General features: G+C 39.8%; 1 protein-coding gene across 2 annotated transcripts; it reads left to right on the top strand.

Annotated features, from left to right (window-relative positions):
- Positions 1-1,547: 1,547 nt before the first annotated feature.
- LOC146651441 (arginine and glutamate-rich protein 1-A-like) lies at positions 1,548-14,635 on the top strand. 2 transcript variants are annotated; one of them, XM_085383717.1, is made up of 4 exons: positions 1,550-2,098; positions 7,922-8,147; positions 11,735-11,818; positions 13,338-14,635. In XM_085383717.1, the coding sequence occupies exons 1-4, from the start codon at positions 1,767-1,769 to the stop codon at positions 13,500-13,502; spliced, it is 807 nt and encodes a 268-aa protein (XP_085239843.1). In that variant the 5' UTR covers positions 1,550-1,766; the 3' UTR covers positions 13,503-14,635. The 2 variants fall into 2 exon arrangements, with proteins under 2 accessions (XP_085239842.1, XP_085239843.1); XM_085383716.1 differs by lacking the exons at positions 11,735-11,818; positions 13,338-14,635 and having other exon boundaries at positions 1,548-2,098; positions 7,922-11,181.
- Positions 14,636-19,179: the final 4,544 nt, after the last annotated feature.

Here is a 19,179-nt window from a genome sequence, read left to right as displayed (position 1 = left end):
GCCTTTATAATTCAGTTAATTATAAAAAAGAATGAAAACTAGTTTATCTCAAAAATTTAAAATGACTGAAAATCAACACTTGGAAATAACAACCTAGCTTATTAAAATAAACATAATATCACAGAACTAAATAGTTCAAAAAGCTAAAGGAGCTCAAGTAAACAGAAATTACAAAAAAGTGAAGAACTCAGAAAATTAGAGGCAAATATGACATGACAATGAGTTTCAAATGAATCTAAGTATTGTGTATGAGGTGATGAAAATTTGAAAATATGTTTTGAGCTAAGTGAGAAAGAGTTCAGCTGCATGTCCAGTAAATGATGCAGAAGATGGTCTGGTTCCATTGCTTCAGTTCAGTTGTATTTACATAGAGCCAAATCACAACAACAGTCAGCTCAGGGCACTCAATATTGTAAGGTAAACCCCCTAAAATACAGAGAGACCAAAACAATCAGATGACCCCTATTAGCAAGCACATGAGCGACAGTGGGAAGGAAAAACTCCCTGTTAACAGGAAGAAACCTGCAGCAGAACCAGGATCAGGGAGGAGCGGCCATCTGCTGTGAACGGTTGGGTTTGAGGGGAGGTAGGCAAAACAAGAGACATGCTGTGGAAGAGAGCCATAGATTTTTATCCATTCATTATAGTCTCAGTATTTTGGATTACCTCTCTGTCAGGCTGAAGAAACCAAGCAGCATGTTGATTCAGACTGGATTCAATCAACAGAAATAACAAATTCCTTCACAGAGTAATATGGATGCAATCCAGTCAATGTCCAGTAACATGTCAGAAATTACACCACTTTTTACTTTTCACAACTTATTTGTTAGGAGGAGCAAACTAAAGCTAACTTGGTGTCTAGCAACCTATCGATACACCTGCCCTAATCAAGAGATCACTGGAGCTGAAACAGGGGCAGGAAGAAAGCGACTGATAAGCGACATAAAAATGTGTATGCATCTGACAATACAACCAGAACAACTGGAGACATACCAGATGGTACTCAGGCTGTTTTTTAAAAATACAAATACAGCTGTGTGTTGAAATGTCATCTTTATCGTTGGTGTGATGTTAAAACCACAGGCTAAATACAAATATAGATTTAACTGCCTTAACGTCACCCACTTGGTTCTAGACTCCCAGAATTGACCACACGTCAAATGTCATTAGTGAATAACAAACAAATACAAGTATACGTGTTTTCATTAAGAGAAAAAAATAAAATCATGCGTTAGTTTAGAAAACTTTTTATTGAGTCTTCTAAAATCCAAAGTTCAAAATGGAATGCCAGAACTTTTCTTAAGCCTTCAATATGTGATTACTTCACTTGTGGAAAGATAAGTTTATGTATCCCAGTTATATATTTTATATAAAATGCATTTTACACTTTTTTAAAATGTATAAATTATATACAAATCATATATTCCCATTCATAAAGGACTTAAATTTGTTGAAATGTTTTGGCTGGTTTCTGGTCTTTTCAGTCTATTAGTTTGCTTTGAGCGGGAAATGCCGAAGAGCGACGGAAAATCCCGAAGCCCGCGGTGCCTGCTGGGAAAACTCATCAAACCGCCATCTTTCCTTAAAGCGAGTTAGTAGGGCAAAACAACAGCTAGTTTGAAGGGTTATTTCTCCAAAATTAACCCGCTGGAGCAGCGCAACATCAGCTGTTCGTGTGAATAAGAAGCTTAAAGAGGAGCGGGCGGAGTGGAGGGCCTGATTCGGTACACATATCAGCCGTAGAATCCAGCAGTCCGCAGGGCACCATGGGCCGCTCTCGGAGCCGCAGCTCGTCCCGGTCCAAGCACTCCAAAAGCAGCAAGCACAGTAAGAAACGGAGCCGGTCCCGGTCGCGATCTCGAGACAGGGAGCGCTCCAAGAAACGCTCCAAGTCCCGAGAGTCGAAGAGGAACCGGCGCAGAGAATCCCGGTCCCGATCCCGGTCCAACACAGCGTCGTCCCGCAGAGAGAGAGCAGCCTCACCGCCGGAGCGCATCGACATCTTCGGCCGGACACTGAGCAAGAGGAACGCGCTTGATGAGAAGCAAAGGAAGGAGGAGGAGGAGAGGAAGGCGGAGATGGAGCGACAGAGGAAGATGTGGGTATATTTAATACAGAAACCGGCACGTAAACTGTTACATAACGATACTGAACCCCAGCCCGTGTTCGGCTACAAGCTAAGCTAAATGCTAGGCTAGCTGCGGTCATTTGCATGGCGATCGTTAGCTCTCTGAGCTAGTTGGCTAACGCTAACAGGCTGCAAAGGCCGCAGCGCCTGTCAGAGGAAAGCTTTACCTGTTCAGGTGGATCACACCTCTAGTTCTACCGTCATTAATTCAGATAAACATAACTATAAACTCGTATTTTAAGCATCATGATAGAATTGTGAGGTTGTTCTCACTGACCTGCAGTTTTCACTTTGGAAAAAAAAACTAAAAAAAAAAACCCGGAATCGTGCTGGTAAAGTTGAACTAACGAAGTAATGCATGTTGGATTCTCTTTTAACGTTTAAATATGTCAAATGAGTGGCTATTGGTGTGCAGGTCTGTCAGTTAATCCTGCAGTCATAAACTTCCTGCAGCAGGCAGAGATTTGACTCTCTGACCTGCACTGAAGGTCAGATCAGTAGTGATGTTGATGCTTCAGGAGATGCTGATGCTCAGTTACCGACATGCCTAATGTTTCCATGCTGAGTGAAGAGAAAGCGATCTGTGTGGGTTTAGCTCCAGGTTCTCCACAGACATCAGGGCATCAATTTCAGTGCATAGATTCTTGAAAATCCTGCATTTAGAATGAGGATAAATCTGGCACAGTTAGTGATCTAATAACATTGAGCCCAATATTAAACCAGAGCTGAGGGTGTACTGACAACACCTGGAGTGCTCACTAATGAATGCATGCATACATACAAATGCAAATAAATAAATAAAAAACAAGGACACTGAAAGGACAAACAGCAGTGGAGTTGATGTAAATCCAGAAGAGCGAGGAGCATCACAGCCTCGTGTAAATAAAACAAAATCCCCACAATCTGCTCTAACTTGTATATAGGGCTGCTCGATTATGGCAAAAATGATAATCACCATTATTTTCACTGAAATTGAGATCTCGATTATTTGACGATATTTATTTAACCCTTTAAGACCTACCATAGAACCAAGTTCGCCAGAGCTTATATTATATTTTTACATGCTGTAGTGCCATTTTTGGGAGCATTTCAAGTTGCTATACATCAATACAACTGTTATAGCCCATATTTTAATAATATGTATGCATTAAGTCCATAGTAACTACATTAATTGCAAAAAAGTGTAATAAACTACAAAAAAAAATTGAAAATCGTTTTTGTTTTTTTTTACATATATTTCTACTTGGAGAAATTTAAGAGGCTTATCCCTCAAAACTTTAAATACAAAAAAGTTGCAAAAAATAGTTTACACCAACAGGGAATTTATTTTGAGTTTCTTCACAGTTTTATTTTGGAGATACAGCAATTTTTATATACTGCAGGAAAACCAAAAAACAATCCTATGATGCAAAAACAGCAGGTGCATCAAAATAAACTATTTCCAGCAGTGCAATTCAAGTTCTAAGCATCCCAGAAACTATTCAGAAAAGTATCCGATTGTTAAGTGATGACGTGACGAATCCTACTTCCGGGCCGAAAGTAGTCTGCGTTTAATATGGCTTTTGTGTTGTTAACATGTTTAATAATAATAATAATAATAATAATAATAATAATAATAATGGATACTTTATTGATCCCCATGGGGAAATTACTTGTTTTTCTCTGCATTTGACCCATTCACTCAGTGAAGCAGTGGGCAGCCCACTAAGCAGGCGCCCGGGGAGCAGTGTGTAGGGACGGTACCTTGCTCAGGGGTACCTCAGGGTAGCCGTTAAGTGGATTCGAACCACCGACCTTCCGATCATGGGGCGACCACTTTACCTACTGTGCACCGTTGCCGCACAGCAAGAAGGTCCTGAGTTCAATTCCACCATCAGGCCGGGGTCTTTCTGTGTGGAGTTTGGATGTTCTCCCCGTGTTTGCGTGGGTTCCCTCCGGGTACTCCGGCTTCCTCCCACCGTCCAAAGACATGCAGCTTGTGGGGATAGGTTAATTGGATAATCCAAATTGCCACTAGGTGTGAATGAATGTGAGTGCGAATGGTTGTCTGTCCCTGTGTGTTGGCTCTGTGACAGACTGGCGACCTGTCCAGAGCGTACCCCGCCTCTCGCCCTATGACAGCTGTGATGGGCTCCAGCGCCCCCCGCGACCCTGAAAAGGATAAGCGGAAGCGAATGGATGGATGGATGGAATCTCAAAAAGCTCCTAAAACAGTCAGTGATCACTGTTGACCTCCCTCAGCTTTTATTACCGCTAATCATTTATTTAAGCTCAGTTTTTAAAACCTTAGGATGTAACTACAGCCCAGCCCATGCAGCAGTATATGAATGACTAACCTCGTATTGTGGATGGATTATCTCAGTTGTTCTCCTGGCTGAAGTTTGGTCCTTTTACAGCATCCTGGCATGCGATTACATTTGTTCCTGACCACCGAGAACACTCATGGTAACTTTTATCGAGTGGAAAAAAAGTTAGCTTGTTTATATTATGCTAACATAGCTGTGTCGCTAGTGGTCACGTAGCACATCGTTATATACCAGCTAGCCCAACTTCAGTAACCCTACAAACGTCACTGCTGTTTGGTTTTCTGTCTTCATTTATGCTGGAAGTGATAACAGAGCTGTACGTTTTAATTTGTTTCCAAAACCCCGCAGTCAGGACATGCTATATTGTATTTAGATAGAAGCTAGCGAGCTAACTTCCTGCTAACTTCTAACTCCGTTAAATTTCATAAATTCCATTTTCATGGATGCCTGGATGTTAAACTCAATTGTTACACCTGGTAGAGCAGAACGCTGATCATTTTATTAAAGATGAAAGACTTTAGACAGTTTTTCAAGTCTCAGTAATGCCATAGTGATCGTTTGATATATGGACCTGCAGCGGAGTTTAGACCCAGACACGGCTAGTGACGTCAGACTGAACAACCGGATAGAGTCAATCATGACTTATAAAAACACCAGTATAGGCTTTTAAGGCCTACAAGTAAAAAAAACTACATTTTCCGCGAAAATGACGTCACCTCCGGTTTCGGACAGGAAATGGCGGACATGCGATAGTTCGCGTTGACGTCTTTTTCAATGTGGGAAGTGTTACGAACAGCTGATCGGATCGGCAAAGCATGTTTCTGGAATATTATGTTTTTGTTCCTGCAAGCGCTTTTTATGCAATTTTTGCAAAGCTTCATGTGGAAGGAAACTGTGACCTAGGACAAGCTGATGGCATAAGATGTAAGTACATCTCCTCCGGTTTCATATGCAAAACAAATTATTGCGCTAGCTTACGCGGTTCCGGTTCTACAGGGATTTAAAGGGTTAACAATAACAATGTATTGAAAAATGACTTTAAAAAATAATATAAAATAGTGTGCAAATACTGATAACAGTGCAAATGTTTGCAATATAAGAAATAAATGAAAAATGTAAACATCTATGTTTAGTGAACTTTGCAGTGTTGCTCTGTGGTGGAGCTACGACACCGTAGCAAAGTTTACACACTATGTCTACTTGATCCAGTCTGACTCCGCGAACCCATAATGTTTCCACACCACTGAAGTTTTTTTTTTTTTTTTTTTTTACCTCTCTTTTCAACCAACGGCAGTCACTCTCCTCTCCAAATAACTTCTGCTTAGCTTTCCGAGCTTCCCTCGGGCCCTCTTAATTGTTGTGACGGGTTTGAAATGCAGAGAGGTGCGCTCGATTTGCCACACGGAGCAGCACGAGAGTAAAGCACGAGGGAGAGGCTAATAATCGGCTCAATCATTTTTAATGATCGTTGAAAGCCCAGAGCGTAATCGAGATTAAAATTCGATTAATTGAGCAGCCCTACTTGTATAGATGAGTCGCTTTATTTTAAAGCAAAGATGCTCAGAAAAAAGTTTAAAGGCAAATTTAAAAGTACTGTTCATACAATAATAAAGTTCCAGCAGTGGGGCTTTTAACTTTCCCCTCACAGGTGTATTTTGGGGTTGAATTGTTCTTGATGATGCTCTTGCATGATTTCTATGTTGAATGAGTGTTTTTCCTCCAATAAGCACTTTGATTTCTCCTCTGGAGAGATAATTGTATTAACATATAAACTGGAGAGTGAGACATTCAGTGAAAACCTCTTGATTTATTGAATATTAACTTTACTCATTGATTATTTTATCTCACTTCAGCTGTAGCTGTACTAGTAATGAGTGTTTTTGTAGACACAAACAGCTGGACAGCTGTAGCTCTGAGCATTTGGAGAGAATGTGTTTCTCTTATAGAGAATAAATGCACAGATGTTGATGCCTGCAGTTAAAACCATCTGGATTGTTTATTATTAGTTAAGGCGGGTTTCTGTTGTGCTGATTTTTATTTTTATTTTTTTGTGAGGGATTATATACAGGCATCTACACAGGGACTCAAACCAGAAACCTTCGATTTACAGTTTGGCTCATGGTGTTAGCAGGTATGCAGGTGCTGATTCCTGCTGTTCTTCAAACTCAGCTGCTACATCTCCATTGAAGCAGCTGGCCATCTTTTCTTTGGTCAAACACTCAGTACAAATACTGCTATAATCAGTAGTTCACAGTTGCAGTCGAAGCGAAATAAAAAGCTAAAAAACATCAACTGAAACCAAACTCAGTAAATGTCTCACCCTGTAGTCCACATGTGAACGCAATGGTCCACTGAGAGGAAAAATCAAAGTTTTCATTAGTGAAAAAACAGCTATTCTTCATGTCATTAGTCTGCTCGATTAATGCAGTACTCCCACAAAAGTAAGTAATACAACTTGTTGAATTTAAGAAACACAAATGTGAGTGAAAAGTGGATACTTGGCTTTAACAGGAAGGCCTATTTTAAAGTCAAATTCTATTGATATTTAAAACTTATTTGGTTTAAACAGGATGCAGAGAGAATCAGGACGCATTGAACAACCACAAAACCTGCTGCAACAGCTAAACATCACAAACTGACTTAAACACACAGCTTAAAAAAAAAATTGAGTAACTGTGTTAACTTAATCCTCGTTACTGAAATAATCCTATTTCAGATTTTAATGAAACAGCTGTGACCGTAAATACATCCATGTTGACTGCAGCTTTTCAGGTGCGTGTCTGTGTGTGTGAGAGCCTCCAGGTAATATAACACACAGCCCACACCTGGCTTCCTGTCTGTCTGTCCCGTCTCCTTTCTCCTGCTGCCTAACAGCCACAGGGCCCATTAACCGGGCATACAAATGTAAATATAAAGGATGCTGGGCAGGGCTGGGTCCAGTTTCTGGTTTCCACAGCCTGACAGAGTGAAACCAGATCCCTGAGAGGGTGGAGAGTGTGTGTTTACATCGCTACTAATAAGTTCCTGTTCACACAAAAAGAACAGTTTAAAGAAAAGATAAACAGGAGGGCAGGTGACCTCCATCTAAATTCCACAAAGCACTCAGAAAAACAGTCTAAATTGCACCCAATCTCACATTTGAAATTAAAAATGTCCTCATTGTTGAATTATGTATATTTAAGAGCTGTTTAAAGCAGTTTAGTAAATTCTTAAATATCCATTTGAACAATAGCCTTTCTGTTAATTTTTTTTTTTACCTGATCAGCTGTGTTGTAATATTGGGTTTGGTATGGCTCGTAAAAACCACTCTCAGGTATGATGAATTAAAAACTGGTTGGTTAGCTTTGGGTAAATACAGACTAAGCTTTTATTTTGAGATATTTCAAAGCGGTTCGGTGTGGTTTATTTGATTAGCAATTAAATAGTTCTCCGTTTTAAAACCGAAACACGAATTAGCGACATGCTAACCTTTTGTTCTTTCCTTTAGCCGGCAGCAGGAGATTGAGGAGAAGCTGATCGAGGAGGAGACGGCGCGGCGAGTTGAGGAGCTCGTGGCCAAACGTGTGGAGGAGGAGCTCGAGAAGCGGAAAGACGAGATTGAGCGGGAAGTGCTGCGACGCGTCGAGGAGGCGAAGCGCATCATGGAGCGGCAGCTGCTGGAAGAGCTGGAGCGGCAGCGGCAAGCCGAGCTGGCGGCACAGAAGGCCAGAGAGGTAACGCTCGGTCGTTTGGAACGCAGCCCCTCCCTCACCCCTACACCACCCCGTACCCAAACCCCTTCAGCTCCCTTCACCTCTCAGTTTCCCACTCTGACTGGGTCTTTGGTCTTTTATTTTAACTGTTTAAAGTGTAACCCAGCCATGGCACAAGTTTCACACAGTTGGATGCAGCTGTGCTCAAGGAAAGTGGCAGCTTTCAGAATAAAAGGAAAAGGGAGTACCTTGGCTTCAGATACTAAAGCAAATCAATATATCCAAGGGTATAATGAATGTTCTTCATTGGTGTAAATTACTGAAGTAATAATAACAGCAGTGACGAGAATAATAACGAAATTCCTGTCATTCACTTTTTTTTTTTTTTTTTTTTTTTTTTTTTTGCAGTAGTTGCATTTCAGCTCAGTGTGGGAGTCTTTCAGGCTGTTAGCTTAGTTTCTCTTTTCATTAGTCAGTGAGTGGACCTCTCATAGTGAAAAACCATCCAATGGGTTTTAAATCGAAACAAACTACCATGTTACCTCAACTCTCCAGCTGTTTATCCAAAAAATTTCACTTATTCCTGAAATCATGGGTAAGGTGATATGTTTTTACATATTCGAGTATTTGAAAAATTATATTGTTTATGTGTTTATCTTGTGTCTACCCTGAGTTTGGTAGGATGTAACGTGCTACAGTTAAAAGGTTAAAAGTTGACATTTTATTTCTGTTTAAAAAAAATTATAATTTAAAAGAGATTAGAGGATAGCAGTGCATTTCTAACTTGCTGGTGAGAGTTTTGCCATGGCGGGTTTCAAAACAATATTCATTTCTTTTCTGGTTTACTCAAATTTCTTAGTTTTGTATTTAAGGTATATATACATATATATATATTTTCTTTTAAATTTAAAGATTAAACTTTACCAACTAGATTGCTGCCTGTCAGTGGTTATTTTAGGGTTTCTTTTGTTTTTTAAGGCTTTTTAAAAACATAAAAAATATACTATGCAATTATTACAAGTCTGACATTGTAACTGCCATTATTAGGGTGGATTTTTTTTTTTTCTTTCCCGGGCCCCAAAACAAATTTTTCTGAATCTAACAATCGAAACCGTGATATAAAATATTCAAGGCGAAAACAAAACTTATAGAGGCAGTTACATAAGTCCTGTCTCACTGCTGGAATATTTATTAAACTGAAAGTTTTTTTTCTTCCGACTTTTATCAGAATAAGTGAACGTAAGATTTACAGACGTTCTATCTGCGAATCTTACGTTCAATTATTATCAGGGAAATCTTCAGTGGTGTGAAACGTGTTATTTAACTTGTTTCTGTGCATAGTCAAGGTATAGACCATGACTTTTTAATAAGTGGAAGAGAGACTTCTGGATTATTCACTTAATCAGCCAGGGATCTGAACTGATTTAGTTATTCATTTTAAAAAAAGCCCACAGGTTTCTAATTGAATAATGAATAGCTAATTTGTTTGAATACAGGTAATTAGTCTTTTGAATTCAGTATTTCACAGTGCAGTTTTTATTTATTTATATTATGTAATCTTTAGCTCTACAGATGTTTTTGTTAATTTAAGTGTGAGTATTTTTATTCCAAATTTTACCTTGTTGAGATGTTTGTCATTGTATTGCACTTTAGGCTATTAGGCTAGGCTGTGTTTAACTTCATTTAGCTGATAAAGCTGGATTTTTCCAACTCTTGGGATTAAGTGTATTATTTTAATACATACAGACTTATTTTAAATTACCTGAACTTAACTTGTCTTAACTTATCTGAACTTACCTCAAGTTAACTTATCCAAAGCTTAACTTCTAGAACACAGCTGAGCTGAACTTATTGCAACTTACTGCACAGTAACTTACTTTTACTCATTATACTTGATAATAATTTGTGTGAAACTACTTGAATTTAAGTTCAGATTAGTTAAATTGGCTTTAATTCTTAACTTAGCATAAGATGAGTTTAGATAGTTTCAGCTTATTAGTTGGAGCTTATCTTGATTTAGGCTAAACTAATCATTTCAGGTATCTGAACCACTACATGGTTGTTACTATATACACATACCAATTGTTTTGGTTGTTTTAGTTTGGTACTTGTGTGACATTGTTTGGTTCATTTGGTATTCCTGTTCATGTTTTAACTATCAAAATGTTTTGCTTTAAAACCTGATTTGTGCTGTGAATTTGTTGAATTTTGGAAGGTAATAAGCAGATTAATGTCGTTAGTCTTCAGTTGGTAATAGCCTGTATACCTGATGAAGGTCAGATGGACAAAAACATTGTAATTTAATTTGTTTTCCAGCAAAAAGTGAGAGTTTGCACAGGAAAGATGCTAGGACATCTGCTAAGTAAGGTCTTCTGGGGTCTTGCCTTTAACTTTATTCAAACTGATTTCTTTTCAGATGCTTAGTCGCCCTAAAGGTTCCTTTTTAAACTAAGAACAAACAACCCTGGCTCCCCTCCCTGGGCACTATTAAGAAAAATGGCGTTTGTTTACATCACAGTATTGTGAATGAGCGGTCCAGCTAAAGCGCAGCGGCCATTGACTCGGGACTAATAGGCTAAGAAATGTACCCCCCAACTCTTTGTTTACCCTCAGGACTAGGAAGAAAGGTCAGCGATGTGTAGAAATGTTCATCACGTCTGTTTTAATCCACCTCACCTGCTCTTTAACTCTTTGGGGGAGGGGAACATTACAGGGACGCTTCATTTCCTGTTTCCTGTCCTGACAGGTTAATCCCCTCTCACCTGTGTCACCTGTTGATGATTTTTGTGGAGCTTTTGGAACAAAATGTGTTGATTTATTTTTGTGCTGACAACTTGCTTCTCCTGTAGGCTCAGTTTGGAAATGTGTTTGTGCTGTTTTTTTTGTTAATTTTTTGGAAACACCACCTTCCTAACTAGCATTGACCTGCAACCTTTCAGCTCAGCCGTGACCCGCGTCCTGTACTGTAAGTGTACCGTGGGCGGGTCCACTTCGAACACACACACACTCTCTCTCTCTCACACACACACACACACACACACACACACTTACATACTTGCACAAACACACACCTGCACACAAACACAGACAAACATCTTTGTACTGCACTCCTTCACCGCGGCTGCAGGCTAAGCCGTAAACTGATCAGTAATAAAGAGGAATGGCGCCGTATGGCAGAAACCCCCATATCTACCTACCCACACCAGGAGCGCTCCTGTCTCTGCAGGGGCCACACAGTCCGGACGAGACAGTAAATATTCAACCGTTTAACGCTTTCACCAGTTGTGTAGGTACACAGGAAAATGGTATACGTGCATTGGTGAGCCAAAACTATTCCCTCCTTTATTTTTCTCTTGCTTATAAACATGTTAAAAAGCAGCAGCAGCTTTGATTGTCTGTCTTTTTTATATATGTCTTCTATTGATGAGTGTAATCATGCAGCACTAGGTGTGTGTTAGTCTTTAATTTTTCTCTAGGCAGCATTAGAGGGATTTTTAAAAATGTGTGAGAGGCTGAACAAACTTGTCGTGAGTGTGTGAGTGAGCGCGTGCGTGCGTGCCTTTTGTGGCCTGTTCGTGCGCTAACATATCATCGTGTTGCTTGTTTAGGAAGAAGAAAAATCGAAGCGGGAGGAGCTGGAAAAAATCCTGGAGGAGAATAACCGCAAGATCGCAGAGGCTCAGGCCAAACTGGTACGCCAAAACGGACACACAACTATCTGTCGTTAGCATCCACTGAGCAGTGTGTTCTCACCATCAGCAATAATTTTACATTATCAACACATAAAAGTTAACGCAACTTAAAAATAAGGCAAAACTATTTAGCTTACTATTTAGATTACTCATTTAGGGTTTGTGAATAAAATATTCAGCTCGCACTAGACACTGAAAACTGTTTGATTATCGTGATGAATCTTCTCTTATTCAGAGAGAGATCTCTTTGAGTTAAAATACAAAAATTTCCAATTTGTCATCAACATGCAAAATTCTGCAATTTGGAAAAACGTTTAACGTTCTAATTATGCTAACAAGAAAATGGCTTTCTTTGGCCACGATACTGGGCTGTATAAACAGGTATCGATAAAATAAATTGTGAAATTTCAAATCAAAGTAATGTTCAAAACCCCCCCAGAGAAGTGTATGTTCTAGAAATCCTTGCACTGTTGAGTCGTTGCATATTTACATGCAAGAACATAGTTTAAACATTATTTGGTGTTGATGAAGGGACCCCGGGTCAGAAAGAGGTCTAGTGGTTAATTCAAAGACTGAAGTTGGATTGAAAAATTGGATTGATTTGAGAAACTGACATTCATCAGCTTTTAATGTCGTGACTACATCTTTAATCCAAAAATCAGGACGGATTGAGACCTTAAGGCTTTTTGCTGTGACATTACTGGGTATGGCAACACTCCACTGGCAGGAAACAGTGTCTACGCAGTGGCTTTGAGTTGATGGTTATCAGCCATGGAAACGGATCTGCAAATAAGTGGGACAGGGAAAAAATAAATTCTGCAGTTTTGTTTATTTGAATCAGGGTCAAACTATAGAAAACCAGCATTCCTGTAATACTTCAAAAACCAAAATGAATGTTTAAGAAGAAAAAAAAAAATTAGGACCAATCAAAATTGTGTATTGTGGTTTTTTGTTTGTTTTTTTTATTTTGCTTTTACAAGGGAGCCGTAGAAGAAGTTACACAGTACAATAATGCTTCTATGATGGTGACGAGAAATAAATCTAATTACATAATCTAAAAGTAAAATCACGTGTTGTCTAAATCTCAGTCGTATTTACTATTTAAATTGAATGGAATCGATTTTAACAACTCAATCTAACGAGTACGTGTTTATTGTTTAATAAAATTGATATGGAATTAATTAATTAATTAATTTCATTGTTTAAGTGTAATAGAAAAATAAATAAATAATTTATTATTATATTATAGCAGAATAAATAAATAATCAGCTAAATCTAACAGAATAACTTTTATTGCCTAAATTTAATGAAGTAATTTTACTGCTACTTACTACTACTATTTGTTAGTATGGGGGGAAAAAATACAAACACCTGTTGTAGTTCCTTCAGCAGCAATATTCTGGGAAACACGGCACATTTAAGGAGCTTCATTTACTTGGATTTACTTGACCTGGCGGTAAGTGTAATCATGGCCTTACGTGACCCCGCCCCTGATTCCTTTTTTGTGTCTGTCCCGCAGGCTGAGGATCAGTTGCGTATTGTGGAAGAGCAGAGAAAGATCCACGAGGAGCGCATGAAGCTGGAGCAGGACCGGCAGAAGCAGCAGAAGGAGGAGCAGAAAATCATCCTCGGCAAGGGCAAGTCCAGGCCCAAGCTCTCCTTCACCCTGAAGGCCACAGAATAAGACTGCTCCCCCTTCGTCCGCAGGTCATCCCCCTCCCCCATCCAGCTCCTTTCTCCTCCTCCTCCTCATCATTCAGCCCCACTCCTCCTCCTCTGTGGAACGCTCGCTTCGTTTTGGAAGTGCTGAAAGAAGGGGGGGCGCAACCAGCGTGTTAACTCGCTCCCTCCCAGCTTTGAAGAGGAGGCAGCTCTTCACCCTAGGACCATCGCCCCCTCCTCCTCATCCTCACCCTGCTGCACAGATGACTCTTGTGCTTCTGGGTTGTTTTTGTTTGTTTGTTTTGGTTTTTTTTTTTTTTTTTTTCTTTTTTTAGAAAACTTGAACTTTTTTTGATGTAGATGCTCTAACGTGTCCCTCGCCCTGCCACCCGGTTAAGTCTTAACTCTCGTGCTCTTCTTACGGCCTGAAAGGCAGACCTGATAGGCATCTGACTGTCTAGCTCGGCTCGGCTCATGTGCAGCATGGGAGTCGGCCTGTGGGTTTCCTGTTTGCAGACTCTGTGGTTACCAAATCACAGACTTTAAAAAGCACAGCAAACTTCCCGTCCAGCTCGCCCTCCATTTTAAAAATCCTGCTCCTCTTCTTCTGTGGCTCTGCTTCAGCTCCGCCTGCCGTATGCATTTTGGCTTTTAAATGTTGTCCTAAGAGGAACAATTTAAAAAAAAGAAATAGAAATGAGGTGAACCCGCCGCTCGACTCCCAGACTGCCCATGATCGAACTGCCGGAACCTCCTGCAGGAAACTGAGGAGAGATGGCATTTTCCTGTCTGATGTAATATCATGTGCTGCATCTCCCTCCTCACTCCGAGTTAAAGATAAAAATGTGTAGGAGACAAAAAGCCACAGTCTGTGTTCTGTCCCTCAGTCATGTGCTAGTAAATTAACGGGCGAGGTAAGTGTTGATTCGTAGAGGACTGATTCGCACAAGTTCAGGTAAGACGAGGATTGAGGTCAGCGCGAGCGTGGATGTGTTTTAAGTGTGTGTGAATGTGAGTGTGTGTGCGTGTGGCTGACCTCAGGTGGGTATATAAAGACTTTTTGTTATGTTGTGGCATTTTGAATTTGTCATGTAATTTCCCCCCAATTGTCAAGGGACTGAACAGATCAATAAATCCATTGAATGCCTACACTGACCCGTGTGATGCTTTCCTGAGCTTCTATCTTATTTAATTCAGCCCTTCACAGTTTCATCTTTAATCAGGTAGCCCGATCAGTGACAAATTTTAATGGCGCCGTTGGCACCACTTTGGAAATTTATTTATTTTTTTCTCAGCGGTCCATTTTCTCCTCTCGAGTCAATACATCACTGTCAGGTTAACCAAATCCCTGTAACAACATTGCCTAATTAGTTGGCAGCTGCAATTTGAGATTTTTCTGCAGCTGCTGGTTTGTTTCCAGCTCGTAACGGCAAGTGAGGTCGCTGCAAGCCGACCGTTCGCTAGATTACAGAGGATGACAAATGACCTCGGCAAACCCGCATTTCAATGCAGCTCAAACCCAACTCTAATGAATCCAATCGAAACTGTCAACCTGCGTTTGAGGGTGTAAGTGAAGCGGTGACGGATGGTGATATTAATGTGGCGAGTTACTAAACTCGGAGGAACAACCCAAAATGCTGCGGTCCATTTTAAAACGGGCAAACCCAAAGTGCTTTCTGCTGAATGGAGATGGACCAGCAATATAAGCATAAAACCAAAGAGCAAAGCTTTGCTTAAAATAAATAAAAAAAACAAAACAAAAAACAGCACTGAGATTTCACAGGATATAATAAACTTTTTCCGTGTTTAAGCTTAGTCTTGCTAGCTAACACAATCTGGAAAAAATGTTTGTTAGTAAATTATTTTTATATTATTTAATTCGTTTTGAATGTCTGGTTGGGTTTGGGCACTAAAGCTAATTACTAAGAAAAAGATGGTGGTTTGATTTATTTTTTTTTTTTTCAAGTGAAATAAGTTAGCTTTTGATAGCGTTCACTGTAGCTTAGCTAAAATGACCATTTTCCCTCTTTAAAAAAAAGATTCATTTTATTGCTGAAACAATTTTGTGATTCAGTTCTATATCGCATAAATGGTACTAAACAAAGAACGAAATATTGCTAAATTAGCTTAGTGAACAGTAACCTAGCCGACCTTAATTGCCTCTATTAGGAGTTTTACCTGATTTTACATAAATAATTTATTTATTATTTCCTTTGTGCCTGTCCTTGTGTTTGTGGGGGTTTTTTTTTTGTTTTTTTTAATGAGTACATGGGCTGTTATATTTATGTTCATTTTAATTTGGTTTATATGGCCGAGGATACTCTTTGGAAACAAATGTCGCATTGGTTGCTATTTTCTAAATAACTTGGCTAGGTTAGCTAGTAATAGCTGTAGCTATAGCCTTGTTGATTTTTTTCCCGCACTTTAAAAGTGCTGCTTCTGTGCTTTTCTTTTCTTTTTTTCAAAAAGAATAAAAATAAATGTTTTAAAGAAATTAGCACCAGTAGCTTAAGATGGCCTAGATTAGCTAAATTATCATTTAAACTTTAAATTGGGAGTTCATTTGTTTCAGTTTACCTCCTTTCAAACTAATAAAGCTCAAATCACAAGTCAGTCTGAGAATTAAATATGTAGGTTTAGTTTTAAATTAGTAAAAAAAAATTTTAAATGTTGAGGTTATGGACAGTTACATTGACTTGCTGTTTATTTACACATGTTATGCAGTTTGAATTATTTTAGCATGGTCAATGCACATTACATATATTTTGACAATAAGCGTTCATTTCTCAAAGTAAATCGGGAACTAGAAAAGGTGCTGTGAGTGTAAATGTCAGAGGTAAATAACTACTGTGTTTAAACATGTAAACCATGCCTGCAGACCTCACCCAAGTGTCTGCAGGCAGAACAAAGCAGCGCCATTAGGGCTCCACGGCTTTTATAGAGGCACTAAATAAAATTATTAAAACATGAATGGATGAAAGCTTAATTTAAGCCTTCAGTTTAAATGTAATAATATTTACAGAGCGGTGAGAATAGCTCATATGATTCACACCGAAACCAAGCCTGCAGGTGCAGGTTACAACTTACTTTGTTATTTTTGTTAATGCTCTCCAAGCGGTGCACAGAACCGGAGCTAAATAAAATATTGGTTCATTTATTCATACTGTGACTTCCTGCCGGAGTCAGGTGGTCCCTCTGAGTCTGGAGCCACACGTCGGTGAGACTGTCACAGAAGCTGCGAAAACATCCACCGCCCGACCCGGGTGCCCGGCGGACCCACAGCCCGCGGCGGTGCGCTCCTCTGCGGGCTGAGCGCTGCTGCGTGTCCCGCTGCAGCTGACCGGAGCCCGGACCTGCTGGAGCAAGTTTAGGGTGTAAAACCACAACTGAGCCTTAGTAGAGTTCCTTAAAACACAGTGAAACGAGGGAGTTTTTAAACGACAGTGTGTTTTCATAGTTTTTGGATAAGAGACACATCCCGCACTGTTTCCTTTTACCTGGAATGAACTTATTTCCTCTTCCTCCTCACCTGTCTGCAAGAAAGTAAAGGTGTGCAAGAAAAAAAGGTGTTTTTAAACTTGAATTTCTCTTGAACCGAACTTACACGAAACTTAAAACCACTTTTATTTCCACAAACTTGAATGAAATTAAGTTTCCACGCAACTCCCTACATCTTTTAACTGCTGAAAAAAACAGAGGTGAGTTTAAATCCTGTGCAGACTGACCTCCTGTTTCTAAGTGTCAGACAGTCACTGGTAAGTGCGTGCGTGTGTTTTACGCTTGTTTTGGCTGATCTTTGCGCACAGACGCTTTCGTGGCCCGACGGCTTCAGGAAGAGCTTTTAAGACTGGCAGAAGCTTCCTCTGTCCTGATTCAAACAGAAACAATTAGAAACATCAATAAAAACAAATAGTGGGGATTAAAGGCTGCTCATGAGGACTTTCAGGTGAGAAAAGGATATTTTTTTTCCTGTAGGTTTGTCACAGACTAGAGGTGCAGCAGCAATAATACAGTAAAGCATATTTAGAGCTGTGCCCATCCGGCATCTAAATTCAATTAAAGTGAAGCTCTGACAATAAACATCCAGCTTCGAATGCAGCTCTGTGTGTTGATTCCGGGCCGGCAGAGGAGAGGGGAGGACGGGGGGACTCCTCAATTATCTCCCGGGTGAAGATCCGCAAAACAAACACCCGCAATCCACTTTAAAACCGCAGATAGCGTGAAGTGTGAGAGAGTGTGAAAACTTCACAGAGCGGAGTGCTCATTAAATTAGAAGCTGTTTACCAAAAGTCAGCAGGTGTGACTGTTTCATTTCAATAAACAGATAAAACAGTAATAATAATGTTTGTAGAGTTAATTGAACGAAGGCTGAGCATGTTTGACGGCTGGAAAATATTATTTATTACAGGAAAGGAGTCCTAGGACACAGCAGAACTAATTTTTATCCCCTGAAAATGTTTATTTAAAGGTGTGAATGTGTGTAAATTTAATTTACTGGGCAACACACAGGCGGGAAATAATGTTTTTAGAAGTAATTATGCAAAGTCTGAGCATATTAAATATTTTTATTAAAGGGGGAAGTCCTGAAACAGAGAAATAAACTGGTTTGGGGCCTCTAAAGACGTTTCAAAATGGTTAAATGTTTGTAATCTCAATAAAAGGGGAATAAACGGGTAAAAAGTCTCGTTTTTATTATTTAAACCAACTGTGAGAATGTCAGAAGGCTGGAATTTTTATTTATTAAAGGGGAAAAACTTTAATCCTGTAAAACCCTTTTTTTTCATAAAAGTGCGAATGTGTTTCATGTCAATATACAGGTATGAGATAAAATATAAAAAGTGAATTAGACAAAGTGTGGGCATGTTAACAGTCTCTAAAATGTCTCCATTGGAGGGACCGAGTCCTGAAACGTCATTCCGAGCCTTTAAAAAACGTTTTAAAGGTGTGAACGTGTTTAATGACAGCTAAGAGTGAACATGCAGGTCATGACTCATGTTAATCAGTCTGAGTTTCTAGAAAAGTGGAAAACGTTTATTAAAGGGCAAAAAAACTGCACATAGAAAAACTCCCTTTTAACCTTTAAGAGTGTTTAAATTCCTCCTTTAAATCCATTAAACTCTGTCCCGAGTCACTCCTTCTTAATTAAAACTATATATTTTATCCTTTTTTTTCCTTTTTAAACTTTAATTTAGAAGTAAGATAAACCTAAATCTTTTTCTTCGGCTGTCTCTGATGCAGATTTTCCGCTAGTGGGCGCTCTTGGCTTGCGGAAAAACTCGACCTGCTGAGTTCGAGTGTGTGTGAGTGTGTACGTGTGTGAGCTCCTGCAGCAAACACACATACAGTCCCGTGTACGAGCCTGATGGGAGCAAATGTTTTCATGATGTTTCTTTTGCAATGAACGCGCTGCGGAGCAAAAACGCACTTTATTTACATGGACTCCGGTGCGCTGCGTAAACCTTTAAAAAGGTGAGATGAGGAGCTTTACGCTCGCACTCCCTCGTTTTTCGGTTTATACCTGATGCTAAAATGTGGGTGAATTTGCACGGACTCCGGCTGGACTGTGAGTCGGTGGGTTTTCGGCTCCCATTTCTGCGCACAGTCGCCCCTCTGAACTGAACCAGTTGCCCTCTTTGAGTGACAGCCCGGCTCCAATTGACTTCCCCAACCAAACGAGGACCAATCAGCGGCCGCTGGGG

This window comes from Rhamphochromis longiceps, linkage group LG16 (assembly GCF_057381845.1).
Source record: "Rhamphochromis longiceps isolate RC_006_pf linkage group LG16, R_longiceps_female_GT1.1, whole genome shotgun sequence".
NCBI lineage: Eukaryota > Metazoa > Chordata > Actinopteri > Cichliformes > Cichlidae > Rhamphochromis > Rhamphochromis longiceps.
The sequence above is the reverse complement of the archived record's forward strand: the minus strand, read 5'-3'. Positions and strand labels throughout refer to the sequence as shown.